This window comes from Branchiostoma belcheri, unplaced genomic scaffold (genome assembly GCF_001625305.1).
Source record: "Branchiostoma belcheri isolate BF01 breed outbred unplaced genomic scaffold, Haploidv18h27 scaffold41, whole genome shotgun sequence".
NCBI lineage: Eukaryota > Metazoa > Chordata > Leptocardii > Amphioxiformes > Branchiostomatidae > Branchiostoma > Branchiostoma belcheri.
In genome coordinates, this window is record NW_017804032.1 from 109,269 (window position 1) to 123,579 (window position 14,311).

The 14,311-nt window shown below is 43.4% G+C and overlaps 3 protein-coding genes across 5 annotated transcripts; 1 reads left to right on the forward strand and 2 right to left on the reverse strand.

Annotated features, from left to right (window-relative positions):
- The first annotated feature begins 40 nt into the window (after positions 1 to 40).
- LOC109477755 (alpha-aminoadipic semialdehyde synthase, mitochondrial-like) lies at positions 41 to 6,933 on the forward strand. Of its 3 annotated transcripts, none has more exons than XM_019779104.1 (12): positions 41 to 700; positions 1,430 to 1,625; positions 2,001 to 2,177; positions 2,432 to 2,522; positions 2,977 to 3,044; positions 3,253 to 3,399; positions 3,878 to 3,956; positions 4,218 to 4,345; positions 4,680 to 4,954; positions 5,089 to 5,200; positions 5,875 to 5,940; positions 6,083 to 6,933. In XM_019779104.1, exons 2-12 carry the CDS (start codon positions 1,461 to 1,463, stop codon positions 6,164 to 6,166), a joined length of 1,392 nt encoding a protein of 463 aa, XP_019634663.1. In that variant the 5' UTR covers positions 41 to 700; positions 1,430 to 1,460; the 3' UTR covers positions 6,167 to 6,933. The 3 variants fall into 3 exon arrangements, with proteins under 3 accessions (XP_019634663.1, XP_019634662.1, XP_019634664.1); XM_019779103.1 differs by having other exon boundaries at positions 41 to 345; positions 1,453 to 1,625; XM_019779105.1 differs by having other exon boundaries at positions 694 to 700; positions 1,427 to 1,625.
- Positions 6,934 to 7,049: 116 nt separating this feature from the next.
- On the reverse strand, positions 7,050 to 9,593 carry LOC109477711. The gene is made up of 3 exons (XM_019779056.1): positions 9,239 to 9,593; positions 8,678 to 8,974; positions 7,050 to 8,518 (listed from the first exon to the last, which is right to left on the reverse strand). The coding sequence occupies exons 1-3, from the start codon at positions 9,591 to 9,593 to the stop codon at positions 7,080 to 7,082; spliced, it is 2,091 nt and encodes a 696-aa protein (XP_019634615.1). The 3' UTR covers positions 7,050 to 7,079.
- A 1,444-nt stretch (positions 9,594 to 11,037) lies between these two features.
- Positions 11,038 to 14,221, reverse strand: LOC109477917 (zinc finger HIT domain-containing protein 1-like). Its single transcript, XM_019779384.1, has 6 exons — positions 14,119 to 14,221; positions 13,729 to 13,899; positions 13,113 to 13,198; positions 12,810 to 12,898; positions 12,344 to 12,424; positions 11,038 to 11,807 (listed from the first exon to the last, which is right to left on the reverse strand). The coding sequence occupies exons 1-6, from the start codon at positions 14,159 to 14,161 to the stop codon at positions 11,786 to 11,788; spliced, it is 492 nt and encodes a 163-aa protein (XP_019634943.1). The 5' UTR covers positions 14,162 to 14,221; the 3' UTR covers positions 11,038 to 11,785.
- Between the last annotated feature and the right edge of the window lie 90 nt (positions 14,222 to 14,311).

Genomic DNA, 14,311 nt, shown 5'->3' on the forward strand with positions numbered 1-14,311 from the left:
ATAAATGCCAACACAAAGGTTACAAGGTCGCAAAGCTATGAATTTCTGTCCTTCCGGAGTTTCACAACTTTTACGAGAACAATTAAGTCTGACTCATGGCAGATTTCAGAGTCCATATCCTTCTAAGTAAGCAGCAGGAACAGGGAAGGTCGTGACAAATACATGTACGGTGCATACATGCATGTATATACCATGGAGTACGTACATACGGTACGGCCTCATGCACACGGAGAAAGACCGACATTGCGTCAACGCTGTTTAGCCTTTTGTTGATATCACTTCTCATGTCCAGGACGTCGGCTGCTACAGTCCCACCTATTAGCACATCAGATCAACTGGGGAACGGTGGGTGGTTTTGATCATTATCTTCGCCAAGATGGTTATTTTTTGGTAGCGTATTTTTCACCAGATAGCTTTGAATAATGTTAAGAGTTAGATGTTCAAAGTTTAGGTGTAACATGTTCCGTGTCATATACTATTGGTAGCTAGCTGCAGCCGCGCCGCGTGCCTGTGATGCTGGTAGGGCAGTGCTGTTCTAACGACTACTCGTATAGTTTGTTTGATTGGGTTGTTTGACTGTGTGGCTGTCAGTATTGGCGCTTTGACAACATCAGTTTGCCTGACAAAAAGTACCCAGACCGGTTAGACATCATAAATTTCAGAACTGTGAGCTATTCAACATTGCAACTTTGTCTTACAGGTGAGAATATATTTACAGTAACATATAGCCAAGGTGAACATATTTTCAAGTGCAATTTGTCTCACAGATGGGGAAAATGTCTTCATTACAACTTATAGGTCATTAAAGACCTGTTTTCTGCCCCTGTGAACATGGTTTTTCAAACGGCGTTATGGCCTTGAGATTTCAATGCATGCATTGTAACTGTGCACATTGTTTTGTATGTATTATATAATTGCGTACGTTATTTGTAATAGATCTACTAGAAATCTGTTTGGTTCTTGTTTCTTTATCAAAAGACTACATCATTTTGTCAACATTCTATATTTATGATGGCAGAGGCTTACCCTGACTGAACGCTTGCTCTGATTCTCAGATACACCTTGTAGCCTCGAAATCTATCAGAAACATGTTCCCAAATTAATTTGCATGTTCAGGGCCCGTTCGCATAGGTCATAAACGATGGCAAACTTAATACCTTCCTGGAATATGTTGCGCAAGATTCAGCTGTCTTGAAGACTGTTCAAGATTTCTGGGCGGTTGGTTATGTCATAGTTTGCCTTCTTGGAAATCACACGACAACCTACTTCTAATCCAATTAATTGTGCTCTAGTTCTGTCCTTTCCACGCATTATATACTGTCTTTGCTCCATGAGATTTTAACTGAGTCAACTGAGGCAAAATGTCTTTGATTTCAAATCAAAGATACCATAACAAGTTAAACTACACATATTGTGTTTTTCGAAGAAGATTTGTCTGGAGTGCCCATATAGACAGAAGAATGCAGTTCGTGGCGAATAACCGTCCCGTGCTCGGGATCAGGCGGGAGGACTACAACAGGTGGGAGGCTCGTGCACCGCTCTCCCCCGCACATGTGCAGAAGCTCGTCGACAGAGGGGTGAAGGTTCTGGTGCAGCCGGCCAGCAAACGGGCTTACAGCGGGAAGGTACGAGCGCACGCGTACGGCTTTTTTTACATGTACTTCCACCTCTTTACCCAACTGGTCAAGTCATCAGTGCATTTATGACTGGTGAAGATGACTGACGGGCATTGAAACGTCGGCTCATGAACAACGCTGCTTTTGCATCATTCACCAACCAGGTGAAATTATTTACAATCCTTTTTCTAGACGTGCTGGTCAAGCGGATATTGTCATCGTTTAAGGGGCTTTAATTAACGTTAAGTTCTGGCCTCATCGATCCACAACCGCCAACACGTGAAATGGCTTGCTAGTATTGCGCATGTGATCTTTTATTTGTGTTGACTACGTTTTGTAAACTCGTCAAATGCATTGTTTTTCTCCCAAATGTTCCATTTCCAGGAGTACCAGGCAGCAGGCGCGCACATCCGCGAGGACCTGTCCGAAGCGTCCGTGATTCTGGGAGTCAAGACGGTCCCTCCTGAAGAGCTGCTGCCCAACAAGACCTACGCCTTCTTCTCGCACACTATCAAGGCTCAGGAGGCCAACATGCCTATGCTGGATGCCATCCTAGAGAAGGTAAGTCATCAGCACGCACGTTTACACCCACATCCTCCCCCCCCCAAACACTCACACCCACAGGCGCGCGCGCACACACACACACACACACTCACTCACACATACACTCGTACACACATACATACATACAAACATGCACACCTCTTTACATGACACTGCTGAACACACACACACGCTCGCACTTCTATCGTAACGACAGAACGTCAGACTCTGTAAAAAGAAGGCAGGAGACTTTTGACTCTTTTTGTTTGCAGAATATCCGGATCTTTGACTACGAGATGATGCTGGACGAGGCCGGGGTGAGCCCTGTGGCGGGAGCGATGGGCAGGCTCGCCGGCATCTCAGGTTAGTCACCATCACTCATGTTCCTTCCTTATGGTGATGTGGGCAATATGAAATGAGTAGTTTCTCCTGGACATTAAGTTTAACCGTGACATGTATAGGCTGTATTCGGATGTTCATGCATGGCTACACAGTACACGTGTGTGTTAGAAAGAATCAAACATAGGAACAGAATACCGTCAAGTCCATGTTAGTGTATCCCACTTCTGACACCATTTTGTTAGCTTCGATCCTTTTCCACCATGGGCGAATGTATGAATGTATGAGCAATTGCAACTCCGTGAAGAAGTATATATATATATATATACATATCCTGGATACCAGTTACTTCCCAGTCTAACAGCGTACTAAATTTAAAACTATAAAGGCTGGCACCCAGGCTACACTGAATAAATAACGTGCAGTTCTCAATCTTGATATTCTTAATTAACCAGACTATATTTCCTACCACTTTAAGGGATGATCAACATTCTGCACGCCATGGGGACTCGCCTACTGGCCCTGGGGAATTACACGCCGTTTTTGGTGAGGAGTTTTGTAGTTGTTGCGCAATGTTGACTATCTTTGAAACATTCAATTCGTAATTCCGTCTGCTTACGAAATGTTTACCACGGTATGTCCCAAATCATGAAGTGTCTTTTTCTCCTGTTCCGTTAATCGTTGTACTCGCCGTAATCATTCTACACGCCGTTACCGGTACCCGTTTTGATATTTGATGTTTGTTCGTTTTCAGAGGATCGGCCCCACCCACAGTTACAGGAACATCGAGATGTGCCGCCAGGCCGTGAGGGACTGTGGGTATGACCTTGCCCTGGGGAGGATGCCGGAGTCCATGGGGCCCTTGACCTTCCTGTTCACTGGGTCAGGTTACGTGTCAAAGGTGAGATAACCATGTACTCAAATTAGAAGACAGTTCCGACATGGCAATTAGATCAATGTCAGGGAGACATTCAGCCTGATGGGTTTGGTAAAAGGCTTGGGATACAAATACATGTACTTTCATTTTGACGAAACTAGTCAGCTTCCTTTGAAATGTTTACTTCCAACGTCCGAACAGGATAACCTTTGTCAATGTACTTATTATGTGTTTGTACATTTGGTAATTCTAAACGTATATGCGCATGTATTTTCTGGTTGGTAGTGAAAGATATCAGTGACTACCAGTAGATGCGCACCGTTACAAATGCCTATTCCAAACGCATTAGCTTTAGATATAGAACTCCTCATTGTTATAGCAAAGCGTTTCCAAATATCCGAGGCTCTTGATATTCTAATTCACTGCGCTGGTACTGGTAGTGTTGTTCCCAAGGTACCCACCTGCAGATGTTCACAGTACCAGTAATCTGTGTCGTTCATAGGGTGCACAGGAGATGTTGAAGGAGCTGCCTGTCCAGTTCGTTGATCCTACCGAGTTGAGAGACGTTTGCGCTTCAGGCGGTGAGTCTTAAGATTTGCTTCTTCGGTATACTATAGCTGTAGCAATTGACGGTGATTTCCCCAAGTTTAAGTTAACCCTACCACCACAGATGAACTTCCCGTGTACTAACAGTGTTGCTATAAGCAGCGACGCCTGCTGTGCAGCGTGAACCAGCTCAGAATTGCCCTGACGAAGGTGACAGACGGTCAACGAAACATCGGCTGAATGAACAAAACACTTGGTTGCGTAAAAAGAGTCAGTGTTGTTGATACCGTTCCCAGACACGACCCGAGTTTACGCCGCCGTTCTGCGTCGCCACCACCACCTCCGACAGAGGGACTCCGGCCAGTACGACGAGAAAGAGTACACGGCACACCCGGACAGATATGTCTCCACGTTTGCCCAACAGGTCAGTTTCATCACTAACATGGAAACACAGTAGTGGCAGATTCAGCTATGCTTCGTTTATAGCTTGAATAAAAAAGACTTTCATTCGGAACAATTGGAAGCAATAGATTCACTAAAGAAGTCCAAAGGTACTGCAAAGGCATCGGTGTGACAGACCAAAAAAGTGTACCCACATGTGTCATCCGGATCCTGTAGTGTTGTATAAAGTCAACATATTGGGATATTTCTGATCGATATGAAGTGTTGGCGTCAAGTTTTATGTGCGTAAGAGCTATGATTACAACATTATCTGATAACTTTGTTATAAAGAGACGTCGTCGTGATTGTGTCTTTAGTTCGCGCCGTACGTGTCGTGTCTGGTGAACGGCATGTACTGGCCTCCCACCGCGCCGCGCCTGCTCACCAACGCCGACCTGCAGGGGCTGCTGGGAAACAACGCAACGGACAACGGAGGTCCCGGCGAAGTTCTCGGATGTCCCCGTTTGCCCCATCGACTGATCGCTGTGAGCGACATCTCGGCAGACGAGGGCGGGTCGCTGGAGTTCATGACCCGATGCACCTCCATGGACAGCCAGTTTGAAGTGTCTGACGGCACAAAGTCTGTGCCAGGGTAGGATCTACAGTTCTGAAATACAGTATTAGCTCTGTCATATGTAAAGATTTATTTGTATGTCATGATTATCATGCCTTTGCGTGATACCCTCTTATTTCTTACTCTGAGGATGTTGTTCCCCCAAATCAAAGGATCATGGGAGACGGTGTTGTGGTCTGCTCGGTGGACAACCTTCCCGCGCAGCTGCCCCGGGAGGCGACGGACATCTTCGGCGACCAGCTGCTGCCCTACGTCTGGGAAATGGTACGGTTAACCTTAAACCCCAAGTGCTGGTTGTCACTAGAACTGTCTGGAGGGTCTCCGCCAAGCCTAAGAGTAGATCAACCTGACAAGACCTATGTGTGTGTAACAGAGGGGTTCAAGTGCCACTAACCGGCGCAAGGCTACAAGGTTCAGACTTCTTGAACCCCACTGTTACACGTGTCTGCAGCCACCATGCATCAGACACTAATGCTTGCGAACGATTGATTGACCTTTAGTTGCCCTATCTTAGTTCCTCCTGTGCCTATTAAAGCTGGCACATTTGGCAGCAAAGCTATATAGCTAGTTTCCATGTCCTTCTATGCAGCTGCGCAGTCTCTGTCTAGATCTCTCACCATTTCATGGCCAACAGCGTACTGGTACCATGGACTCTACATAAGCATTGCTAGAACCAATTTAAAGAAAATACATTCACATTATCGTTGGGTTAAATTTTGTTGATTAAGAAGTAAGGGTCAGTGACCGACCATAAGGTGTTTATGTTGAAATAACGCCTGTTCGGAATAAACCACGGAGTGAGCGAAGATCCATAATCAATTAGGATGGATGTTTGTGATTGGTCCATACAGCTTAACTACATGATGACATAAACATTGTAATCTTACATATATTACCTCTCCTGTTGCAAGATGTTCTGAGTGTTTCTCTCCCCACAGCTCCACTCTATGGCTGAGGTTCCCTTTGAGAGTCAAGCCCACCTGTTCTGCCGGACTCTCCAGGACGTAAGTAAACACGCGAGCTATCTTATCAACTTAACCTTTCTCAAAGTCTATCCCATGTGTTTCCAAGGGATCAACTTTCTTGCCCAACTGACATTTGCAAGACAAAACATGCAAGTAATGTTGTTTCTTGTTTGCTTTTCAGGCCACAATTGCCTCTAACGGGAAGTTGCGGCCGAAGTACGAGTACATTTCGGAACTGCGTGCATCGAAGAACAAACTGCAATAATCACTGGCTAGTTGGGGACAGTCCTGGCTATAAGTCGTCATTTGCAAACCAAAATACACAGATGAAGAACTAACAACTAAGCTTTATTACTGACTTTTAGCATTCCTCTATACTGTATCAGTCTGGATCGAAGAACAAGTCGCAATAGCTACTGGATAGTTGTGATAGCCCTGCCAAACCAGAATGGACAAATGAATGAAAATGAAAAACTACTGAACTCATAATTGCTATTTACTGTATACATGCATATATTTCTTGATGGTTAAGTCGGATGCACTCTGACTGGCGAAAAGCTGAGTCAATAATACGCCTTAATCAACCAGCTCCTTAGACGTACAATCCCTACAACCTCTGTAGTGGACGTCGTCACCAAACAATGATCAGCTAGCAAAAGCAGTAAATACTATGTCCTTCATTCCACGATCCTTAAGACTAGCTGCTCTATGCTATTAAATGACAACTAGTTCTCTATAGTTGTATTCAATTCCATTTTACACCAATGACCCTTGTGGAGATATCGCAATGTTAAAATTCCTCCTCTCTTGTAATCCTCGCACTGAGTTAGGTTTGTCTGAGCTAAACTGTAACACGCGCAGACGTACGCGTGACTGTTGCTTTCATCAGAAACATGTTTGTAAAGACTTTGAATCTGAAAATCTGAATCTGAATTCTCTTGTCTTTCCCAACTACAGTATTGTTGATTAGTATTACATGTATATGTATCTTGGCACCATTGTGGATTAGTAGTAGTCCTTGGGCCACACAGCTCTTGGTTAGATAATACTTTTGTATCACATGTGCACGATGAAGAGAATTCTTGACTCCTGATATCGCTGGCCATCAAGCATACGTGTTGTATGGCTGGCCAGCGGATGGGCTGATATTTTCAGGATTACATCCTGACTCCTTCTGATCAGTATTCTGTGAAAACAGCCACGGTGTTCTTCTCGACGTACGTGACCACAAGGTGCCCCATGGGTCCCATGGCAACGCCGTCCGGACTACCGTATCGTGTGGCGATGTCTATGTGGCGGAGGTGTTCCCCGCGGCTTGTGAACTGCTCCAGCCGCCCGTTGCCGAAATCGGCTACGATGATATTCCCAGAAGAGTCCGTGCAGATGCCACAAGGCCACCTCAGCTGACCTTCGCTGCTCCCCAGACCTCCGAATCTTAACAGCAAACGTCCGGTTTGGTCGTACACGAAGATAGACGCAGCATCCCAGTCGGATATGATTATGTTCTGTTCTTCATTCACGGTGATGAACCCGGGGTCCTCCATTCTCGCTTCAACGGGAATCCCTGCAGCTGCGGTCAGCCGTCGGACAGCCCTGCCCAAAACTCCCTGATGCCCAAACCGCCGTGCAAGCGAACCGTCTGGTCGGAACACCAGTATCTCGGCGCGTTGCGTGTCCGACTCGGCCACGAGAACTTCGTCGTTCCGCCTGTTAACTGCAACACCGCGGTACCGATAGCCGATGTCCCGCAGAGGTACTTCCTGCAGTACCTGGCCTTCTCTTGTATACTGAACAAGGAAATCAGCACTTTTATCGCGCCCTACTACCCATAGGTGTCCACTGTTGTCCATTGCTATGTCTTGCGGACGTATGGTACCGCCGCTTGACACAACTGTCGGGAACTGCAGGAGGTGGGCACCCCGGATGTCGTGAGCTTGAACTCGGTTATTCTTCATGTCAGCGATGAAAATCTGATTATCGGGCGAAACTATGACTCCACGTGGCGCAGCAAACTTTCCTGGCTCCGACCCTTGACCACCAAACGCGATTGGTTCCTCACCAGTAGGAACACCAGCTTCCGCCTTCGGTTCACTTTCTTCGGGTGAGTCGGTGTCCCTTGCGGACGCCTCATGCTTCTTCTTCTCAGAATCTGCTGCTGGCTTTTCTCCTGTGTACTTTTCTTCAGTGTACTCCATCAATGCTGCTGTGGCAGCCTCTTCGGCTTTCATCTTCTCTTCTTGTGCTTGTTCCAGCAGTCTTTTAAGACTTTCGTTTTCCTCTTCCAGAGTCTTAGCCCTGTTGTCGGCAATGGCGAGCTTTGACCGCATTGTCATCATTGTGTGCTCATCCACTTCCAGTGTCTTGACGACTTGCCTCATCTGGCTTTCTCTCACCTGATCTTTCTGCACCAGAGCTTGGACCAGGCAATAGGAGAAGCCCTGGTACTCCAGACTCTCGGCTATCTGCAGATGGAGGGGTAAAGCATCCGAGAACAGGTTCAGAGCTGATAGGGAGGACCAGCACTTTGGAATGGCCTTTCGCGGTGGTCTAACCCTGCAGCCAACTTGTATGTCGTCTTGTGGCATGCGGTCTGTCAGCGCAAACTCACTCTGAATGTCTGCAAAAAAAACGTTGATCAAGAAATTTATCTTGATTTATAAATGGTAACAAATGTTAATAAAATATTGTAATAAAACATCATCATTACCAATACATCTACAGTAATTGCGACAATGTCGTGAATATTATGAATAACGGACGAGGTTTCTCTACTCACCATGAAACATTGCTTCTTCAGACACCTCTACCGCGGCTTCTCTGCCTATCTGTAGTGACGTCACGCCCATAAACACAAGCCGTGGGTCCGAATTTCGCGCTGTTATCCGGAGCAAATCTGTCGTCTCTTGTGGCACAACAAATTGTACCAAAATGCTGCCGTGTTTCTTGTAGCCCACGAACTTGATATTTGACTTTTTTGTTTGGCCAATACGTGCAAGGTTGTTTTTGTATCTATCCTTTGTTTCTTCTACCATACGGGTGTGACCATGAATGGTGAGCTGTACGACGGACCCTTCTGAATAGAAAAAACAAAACAAAATAAGATCATGAAAAACTGTGGAAGCACAAATTAAAAAGAACAGGGATTGTAAGTTAAAATTTTTTGTATAACATTGTTTTGAAATTAGCGCTCGGGTATGTATTTTCTGTAAAGTTATCATAGACATTATCATTCTTTTGAAAGACCAAAGGAATTTACGTTTTTTTTTTCGTAACAAACATACTTCTAGATCATCAAATAATACTGTAACGATTGGTAGTAGCGTAGATAATAACTCACCCTCCGTGCTGGTCCCAGGCAAAAGTTCCTGACTCTCCGGAAGCACTCTGTCAACCGGCTGGAACGGTCGCAGGACTTCTCTTACCAGGTCTGGTCGGGGAATCCGACGCAACAGCTCATCAAGGAAGTCTAAGTTCTCCGGATTTAGTTTGTCAAGTTTTCGAAGGTGGTCAAAGACATCGATGGGGCGCTTCATCTTTTCCAGTTTACCCCTGGGGATGATATGGGTGCAGTAGAGTTTCAGGATGGCGGTCTCCCTCTTCGATAGGCCGTCCGATATCTTCCGCAAGGTGTCAATGAAGTCAAAATGTCGCCTGTCAGAATCCGTCACGGTCTGTTGGATTGGCTCAGCCATGATACCTGTAATCGTAAACAATGTAATATTATATATGTACAAAGGTTCTTTGTTGCACAACCAAGGGGTTTACCTGACAAACGCTTCGGTATCAATTCTTCTACCTGGTAATGCTGGTTCTAATTCTCACTGTATTATAACTAAAGCTTGTATCTCCCCACTTTTCAGTCAGTATTGCCCTTGGGAGGGGGGGGAGGTATCAGGGCTACCCAGCTGCTCGAAAGTACTAGTATCATACATTTATGTACGAACCTGGTATACACGGACATATAATATAACCTTATCACGTACGTTTTTGCAGACGTAAGCTGTGGGTAAGTACGAAACAACTAACTTTAGTGAGGAACTATTTCTATATTCTCGTTCTCAGTGCAACACTAGTACATAGCGTCCTTCTATAGCAACACTATATGTGCATCATTGCACTTCGTGGGGGCAAAGTATGCGAAGTTAACCAAGCGTCAGGTGTTTTTCGACGCCATTTTGAGGCGTGGCAGTTCCCTACTCTGTTAGATTAAGAAGGCTCTCGTCGCCATAATAGCTGGGCAATCTAAAATGGCGATCTAACATACAGTAGTAATTCAATTTGTATGCCGATCATTGGTTATATCGGATACAATTCCGTACGTTAAGACTGAAAAAAATGTATATTTCCTCATTGTTGTGTCTCGGTTTTGTACGATACTTGTCATTGTTGTGTACGATACGTGCACAGACTTATTAAGGTTCATACATAAGTTACCAACCTTTTATCTCAACAGCTTACTGGCGATGAAGATTGAAATTACGATCCTCAGCAAGTAAAGCTCTTTGTCTTGAAGAAAGGCAAGGGATGGACTATATATGGCCAGTCGTTAGTTGGTGTCTGACTTTGCCAATACGTTCACCTGCAGCACACACTTGAGCTTGCCAATATGTCAACAGTTTCGGTGACGTCAAAAGTTTCCATGGAGTTGACCTTAGTGACACTATCAAGTACCGTGTAAACAATTATCTCCAACTTCCAAGCAGATCTTTGGGTGGCTGCAAAGACAGTATCGCAAATTGGCCAGGCATGCAGTATTCATTTGCCAGACTGTTACCATTTTGGGACCCAAGGGAAACTGTCTGAAATACTGTCTGGCAAATGGATACTGCCTGGCCAATGTGTTTCAGCCACCCAAAGATCTGCTTGGAGATTAGTACACAAGGGGTCGTTTTGAAATAAAAACAGTAGAGGCAAATCCAGAGATTGAGTCAAGCATGATATTCCTATGGCCCCATATGGTTTTTCCCTGTTATCGGAGTATGTACCTAAGTAAGCATGAAGTTTCATTCATACCCATTGTGCTGTTTTTTCTATTTATAATTGCAGTACCCAGCAACATTAACAAACTTCTTCATGCAAAAAGAGCCAGGTACCGGTACTGTACATGTGCAAATTTTCAGTCTGTTTACTGATTTTAGTGTAAAATTATTGACTAGGGGCTTGTTACAGCATTATGGGTATCCATATGGGTATTAAACCACAAAAATTTGTAAGCAAAAAAGACATGGCAACATCTAATGGAAATCATGTAACTCATTGATCTTATATTGATCAGAATCTATATTATTGCTTCATGTACTATTGCAACAGAACAGACACGTACACAAAGACTGTGGCATAGTGTGTCATATATTCAGAGTTTTACTAACTTTTCATATCAATAAAGTGGGCACATTGGTGCCTATATGTACACAGCATTGTAAAATTTCATTGGCAGGTTTTATGCAGTCTTCTGATATTCTGTTCTTTGAGACATACACAATTCATTGAGAGAGAGGGTCAGAAGATCTCTACTAAAAGTAAATGTACAAAAATGAATGAGCAACACTAGAATGCAAATAGCTGTATGTGCCTCCATGTTAGTGTCCATATGATGTCTCGCAAAATGCTGGTTGCAGACTTTAACTATGTTTTCTGAAAAACTCTCTCTTGTTTGCCCATCAGATCTACATCAATCTTCTTACAGTTTTATAACATCCAAGTTTTCTGGAATGCAAAAATTTCTGTCATTGTAATGTTGCAACATTGTGGAGGACGTTTGTTATCATGACTTGTGTCTTGAAGGATGTGATGCTGTTGTGGCATTCCTTGCAAAAACAGACTTGACTTGACCACTCATCTCACACCTCCAGCCCAGGAGCCTTATTTACAAGTTGACTTGACATTACACTGTCCACTTCAGGCACCTGAGGAAGAAGTAAAAGGTTGTGTTAAATGCTTTGAAGCAAAATATTTCAAATACATTGTATTGGCAGATATGTTTCCTGGCTTTCATGCAGTCTAATATATTGTCATATTTCAAAGTCATTTCAGCAGAACGCATTGTTACCATGGTATCTAAACTGAAAGTCATGAAATGTTACACCAGGCATATTTTTGTACATGTTGTTGCTGAACCTTGGGAACGAAACTGAGAAAAGCATATAACCTAATCAGGAATAATGATTTTTTTTCTGGAAAAGTAGTGAAAGTAATGCAAAAGAGTGCAGTGCCTGAGTGAGCAGATACTCCTAGTGTAGAGTTTTAGAGGATCAGTCATAATATCCTGAATGAGAGCAAGGTGCCTTTGTTCCCGTTTTGGAAAAACTACTACCGGTAGTACAATGTACTATGTCTTAGCCGACTGCCACCTACCAATGTGTCAGGGATACCAGCAGCAGAATAATCAAAACCTGGATCGTGAGTAAAGGAATACATGTATATCTTTTATGATATTGCTCACCTTGTATCCTGATGTGTTCCTAAACACCTGACACAGCAGTACCTGGCACCACAGGTGACACAGGTGTAGTTGGAGGGGAAGGTAGGGTTATGTTAAGGATTGTGTCTGCAGGAAATGATTCATTTCAAAACTTGATAGCAGTACATGGTACAGGTCCCATATAGCCTGTTTGATGCTTTAAGGACTGTGGGTTGTTGGACTGTGTCATTGCCACTGCCATTTACCTCCTCAACCAAAGTCAGGTAACTGTTTACCCCTGGGTGGAGTGAGGAAAGTTGTGTTGTATTGCCCAACATTACAACACAATACCTTGTCAGGAACAGAACCTGTGACCTCGTGAGCCCTTGTCTTCGGGCCTAAAATTGTAGATGAGCCTTCAAGAAAAGTTAGACATAGTACAATACTGATAATGTATACAATGTACTAGTATATGTTACATGAAATACTAGTAGTTTTGAAAGGATATCCACACACTGCACAGAACTTTCTCTCAGGATACTCGGATGGTGGCACCTGTGCTGTGAGGTAGTTAGGTCCTCCTCTTATGCTGAGTTGCTGGAAAAATTACAGAAAAACAACAAACACATTGAATGAAACATTATACAGGCAAATCAACAAAAAAATGCCAATCAAAGAGACAGACAAACCATTAATGTTAATAGGAACTGGTTTTGTCTAATGTGTTTGCCAACATTTCTGGAAGCAAAGAACAACATGTTATGTAACAGTTAAACAATGACAACTATGAGAAGATTGAATCTGAACTCACCTCTTCCTCTAACAATGTTTGAAAGTTTTTTCTGAACCTCTGCTTAAAATGATCTCCTCTTGTTTTCTTCTTCTTCTTTGTAGCAGCTGAGTCCAAAGAGATGTATGGAGAACAAAGATTACAATATTACATTACATGTACATGTACATTGTATTACTAAATGCACATAATTTATCACTGACAAATACTGTAAATCACAATTTTTTTGGCAGTACTTTTATATTCACGGTTTTTGCGGTCACTTCTGTACAGCAAACTTATCGTTAACACAAATAATTTGCCGACTTTCTTTTTGCTGCACCTGCGACCACTGTGATAGTGTGAATGTATAGTTCCGTGAACATGTACACTTTTCTCAGACCGCGAACTTTTGCTACCGAAAAAAAAAGTGACATCAAGGGCGTTATATCAAGCTCCTTGGTGACATACCACAGTGGTGACATACAGTACTTTTTGCTTATTGATAGCAGCACTTTTTAGTTTGAAAAGAAAATCACAAATAAAAGTTATACCTTGATAGGCCAGGAGCAAATAAAATAAGGTCTAAAAAATGTGTCCTTAAGTATGTTGGCGAAGACTATAAATTGACATCATGAGTAGTCAAAGAAAAACTCACGTGAGTCGTTGGTATCACTGAACTGTGGCAGTTTTTTGTTGACTAAGACAAGATTCGCATGTGGGTCGTCGTGGAAGTTGTCTCTTTCCAGGTTCTCTATTTGCCGCCGTTGTCGCTTTAGTCGTGTGACGCTGTCGATCACTCTTCTCTTGTCCGCGTCTCGAAGTCGCCCTGCAGAAAGAAAATATAGTTTACATTTCGTTTCAAAAATTCAAATACAAAATGGGGAGGGGGGCGCAAACTCAAGTGTGTGTATCTTCAACGAAAAGAGCCCGTATAGAATTATATTAGATCTGCCGCATTCCTAAAATGTTTGTCAACAAAATATCCCTGCTATTACGTCGAAATCTGGACAAATTGGCCTCAAAATGGTAGAATTTTTGTACAAACCGCTTTCCCTCGCTTTCTTGTCAGCCATTTTCGATGACATCATGGGTCAAAGGTTATATTTTCGCAAATCCAGCTTTTCATATCTTTTTACAGCCATAAATTGCAGCATTTATGCATGTTAATCAAGTTTGTGTTGCAAATATTATTTATGGAGTATGAAAAATATGTTTTATACGTTATTCTGGCGATAAAA

What these genes read in the sequence shown, in the direction of transcription:
- LOC109477755 (XM_019779103.1), top strand. Translation starts at nt 285, where the DNA reads ATGTCCAGGACGTCGGCTGCTACAGTCCCACCTATTAGCACATCAGAT. An exon ending in GGAATTACACGCCGTTTTTG is followed by an intron (nt 3,045 to 3,252) that starts GTGAGGAGTTTT and finishes GTTCGTTTTCAG; the next exon opens with AGGATCGGCCCCACCCACAG. An exon ending in TGCCCTACGTCTGGGAAATG is followed by an intron (nt 5,201 to 5,874) that starts GTACGGTTAACC and finishes CTCTCCCCACAG; the next exon opens with CTCCACTCTATGGCTGAGGT.
- LOC109477711 (XM_019779056.1), bottom strand. Translation starts at nt 9,593, where the DNA reads ATGGCTGAGCCAATCCAACAGACCGTGACGGATTCTGACAGGCGACAT. An exon ending in GCCTGGGACCAGCACGGAGG is followed by an intron (nt 8,975 to 9,238) that starts GTGAGTTATTAT and finishes TTTTCTATTCAG; the next exon opens with AAGGGTCCGTCGTACAGCTC. An exon ending in TGAAGAAGCAATGTTTCATG is followed by an intron (nt 8,519 to 8,677) that starts GTGAGTAGAGAA and finishes TTTTTTTTGCAG; the next exon opens with ACATTCAGAGTGAGTTTGCG.
- LOC109477917 (XM_019779384.1), bottom strand. Translation starts at nt 14,161, where the DNA reads ATGATGTCATCGAAAATGGCTGACAAGAAAGCGAGGGAAAGCG. An exon ending in AAACATTGTTAGAGGAAGAG is followed by an intron (nt 12,899 to 13,112) that starts GTGAGTTCAGAT and finishes TAATTTTTCCAG; the next exon opens with CAACTCAGCATAAGAGGAGG. An exon ending in GGAACACATCAGGATACAAG is followed by an intron (nt 11,808 to 12,343) that starts GTGAGCAATATC and finishes CTTCTTCCTCAG; the next exon opens with GTGCCTGAAGTGGACAGTGT.